Here is a 3154-nt window from a genome sequence, read left to right on the forward strand (position 1 = left end):
AGCCGGACTTAACAGTCGAGGCACGATTTTCACGAGATCCGGACAATTTGTTTGCTTCGCGGACGACATGGATATTATTGGGAGAAAATTTGAAACGGTGGCAGATTTGTTCACCCGCCTGAAACGCGAAGCAACAAGAGTCGGGCTAATGGTGAATGCGTCGAAAACAAAGTACATGCTGGTTGGCGGAACTGAGCGCGACAGGACCCGCCTAGGAAGCAGTGTTACGATAGACGGGGATACCTTCGAGGTGGTGGACGAGTTCGTCTACCTCGGATCCTTGTTGACGGCTGACAACAATGTTAGTCGGGAAATACGAAGGCGCATCATCAGCGGAAGTCGTGCCTACTATGGGCTCCAGAAGAAACTGCGGTCAAGAAAGATTCACCCCCGCACCAAATGCACGATGTACAAAACGCTCATAAGACCGGTAGTCCTCTATGGGCATGAGGCGTGGACTATGCTCGAGGAGGACTTGCAAGCTCTTGGGGTTTTCGAACGCCGAGTGCTAAGGACGATCTTCGGCGGCGTGCAGGAGAACGGCGTGTGGCGGCGAAGGATGAACCACGAGCTCGCTCAACTCTACGGCGAACCCAGTATCGTGAAGGTAGCTAAAGCTGGAAGGATACGCTGGGCAGGGCATGTTGCAAGAATGCCGGACAACAACCCTGTAAAGATGGTGTTCGCCACGAATCCGGTCGGAACAAGAAGGCGTGGGGCGCAGCGAGCTAGGTGGATTGATCAGGTACACCAGGACCTGGAGAGCGTGGGTCACAGTCGAGGATGGAGAGAAGCGGCCATGAACCGAGGGAATTGGCGAAATATTGTTGGCGAGGCTTTATCAAGATAATTGATGTAAAGCCAAATAAGTAAGTAAGTAAGTAAATCTACTAGAAACACATAATTTGATCCTTGAGACACGCAAATATATCATTTTTGTTGCGCAGTGTAATTGATCTCTTCAGAGATGAATTGAAATCCACCATAGTACTTTATAATATTGAACATTTGTTAGTACTGTTCACGTGTGCAAACATTCATGTATATATGAACGATTTGATCAGCTTTGCACATTTCTGTCTTCTCATTCTGCTGGTTGTTTATATTTGTGTAAATCTATTATCTGTTATCAGCTGTCTGCTAAATCACATTCATTTTGTATATAAAATGCATAAGGCCTGTCTAACCTTCATCCCGATTGTACGAACAACACTAGAATGAAGCTGCCTCTATTACTCGCAATAGTTACAACCTTTTCCGTGGTAAGGTGTTCCAAGTGCGTTCAACACTTCGTTTCTTCAGAAACATTCTACCATTTAAGGTTGCCTCAACGGGACCATTTGATCCGGAGGAGATGCTGTTCACCTTTACGCGCTGCATGGAAGACAATTTGGAAGATGGACCGAATCGACTTCCAATGTTAGCGAAATGGAAAGAATGGATTAACGAACCGGTAGACAGCCCCGCAACTCAGTGTTTCGGCAAATGCGTCCTGGTAAGAACAGGTCTGTACGATCCGGTAGCCCAAAAGTTCGATGTAAGTTGGTGGTTGATATCCGGGTGGAATTGGATAATTTCATCGCTTCAATTGTTGTAGGCCTCGGTGATCCAGGAGCAATTTAAGGCTTATCCGTCCTTGGGGGAAAAGAGCAAAGTTGAAGCATATGCTAACGCAGTTCAACAGTTGCCTTCCACAAATAACGACTGTGCCGCTGTTTTCAAAGCGTACGATCCTGTTCATAAGGCGCATAAGGACACCAGCAAGAACTTGTTCCATGGAAACAAGGAGTTGACCAAGGGCCTCTATGAGAAGTTGGTAAGTGTTTCCGTGTAATTCGATTGAAACAATTGTGCGTATGAACATATTAATTGCTTCAGGGAAAAGACATTCGCCAGAAGAAGCAATCCTACTTCGAGTTTTGTGAGAACAAGTACTACCCAGCTGGATCAGATAAGCGCCAGCAACTTTGTAAGATAAGGCAATACACTGTCTTAGATGATGCGCTGTTCAAGGAGCACACTGATTGCGTGATGAAGGGTATTCGCTACATAACGAAGAATAATGAACTGGATGTAAGAAAATGATGGAATTCTTGTTAACTTCATACTTATCAACATTCCCTTTCAGGCTGAAGAGGTGAAGCGAGATTTTATGCAAGTGAATAAAGACACGAAGGCACTTGAAAAGGTTTTGAATGACTGCAAGTCTAAAGAACCAAGCAACGCAGGAGAGAAATCATGGCACTATTACAAATGTTTGGTCGAGTCTTCGGTTAAGGATGATTTCAAGGAGGCTTTTGACTATCGTGAGGTACGGTCACAGATTTATGCCTTCAATTTGCCTAAGAAGCAAGTTTACAGCAAACCGGCCGTACAGTCCCAAGTTATGGAAATCGATGGTAAGCAGTGCCCACAATAGAATAGTGTATTGAAAATGTCTTCCAATTTAATGGTCTCATCGAAGTAGAAAATTAAATAAAGAAATAATGATAATTATGCAGAGGAAATTGGTTTTAACTTATATTGTTTATTTGGTAAGTGTTGTAGTTAACTTTAAATTATTTTAATTTGGGAAGCCGAAAACCCGTTAATAGGAAAAATTAAAGTTATTTTTGAATTGAATACTCTTTTTCGCTTGTGCCTTATACTTCACATATTTTGGATCACATTCCAGATAATATATATGATTCGAAAAATTAAATCATCAATTGGAATCTTCAAACCATTAAAGAGACGTCTAAGGCAATGAAACAATACAAATTTTCATAGATATCGGAAAATAAAAATGTTATTAAAACGATCCTCTGAAATGAAAACTTTTTAATGGTAAATATAAAAAGTCGAGTGTCCAGATTACTAATAATAACGGTATTTCATGAGTTTTTCGAGAATGAAAGTTTTTGAAAAATAAAAACCATTCGGAATTTATCGAGTTGTGTTTGATCTTCCGACCTTGACGCTTGTTCCTGCGGGAGCCGGCGATGAGGGCAGGATCAAACATGTCGCGCGTCGATCGAGAAAGAGAAAAAGTGCTGCGTCGATCGAGTAAAGTGAAAAAGTGCCGCTTTCGATTAGTTCTTTTTGATCTTCCGACATTGACGCTTGCTCCTGGGGAGTGCGTCAAGAAAGCCCCAGCAGTCGTCAGTTGTTTTCC

The 3154-nt window shown here is 42.7% G+C and overlaps 1 protein-coding gene across 1 annotated transcript; it reads left to right on the forward strand.

Annotated features, from left to right (window-relative positions):
• Positions 1 to 1145: 1145 nt before the first annotated feature.
• Positions 1146 to 2622, forward strand: LOC5567958 (37 kDa salivary gland allergen Aed a 2). The gene is made up of 5 exons (XM_001657729.2): positions 1146 to 1262; positions 1322 to 1537; positions 1598 to 1816; positions 1879 to 2073; positions 2129 to 2622. Exons 1-5 carry the CDS (start codon positions 1218 to 1220, stop codon positions 2417 to 2419), a joined length of 966 nt encoding a protein of 321 aa, XP_001657779.1. The 5' UTR covers positions 1146 to 1217; the 3' UTR covers positions 2420 to 2622.
• Positions 2623 to 3154: the final 532 nt, after the last annotated feature.

This window comes from Aedes aegypti, chromosome 2 (genome assembly GCF_002204515.2).
Source record: "Aedes aegypti strain LVP_AGWG chromosome 2, AaegL5.0 Primary Assembly, whole genome shotgun sequence".
In the NCBI taxonomy this organism is placed as follows: domain Eukaryota; kingdom Metazoa; phylum Arthropoda; class Insecta; order Diptera; family Culicidae; genus Aedes; species Aedes aegypti.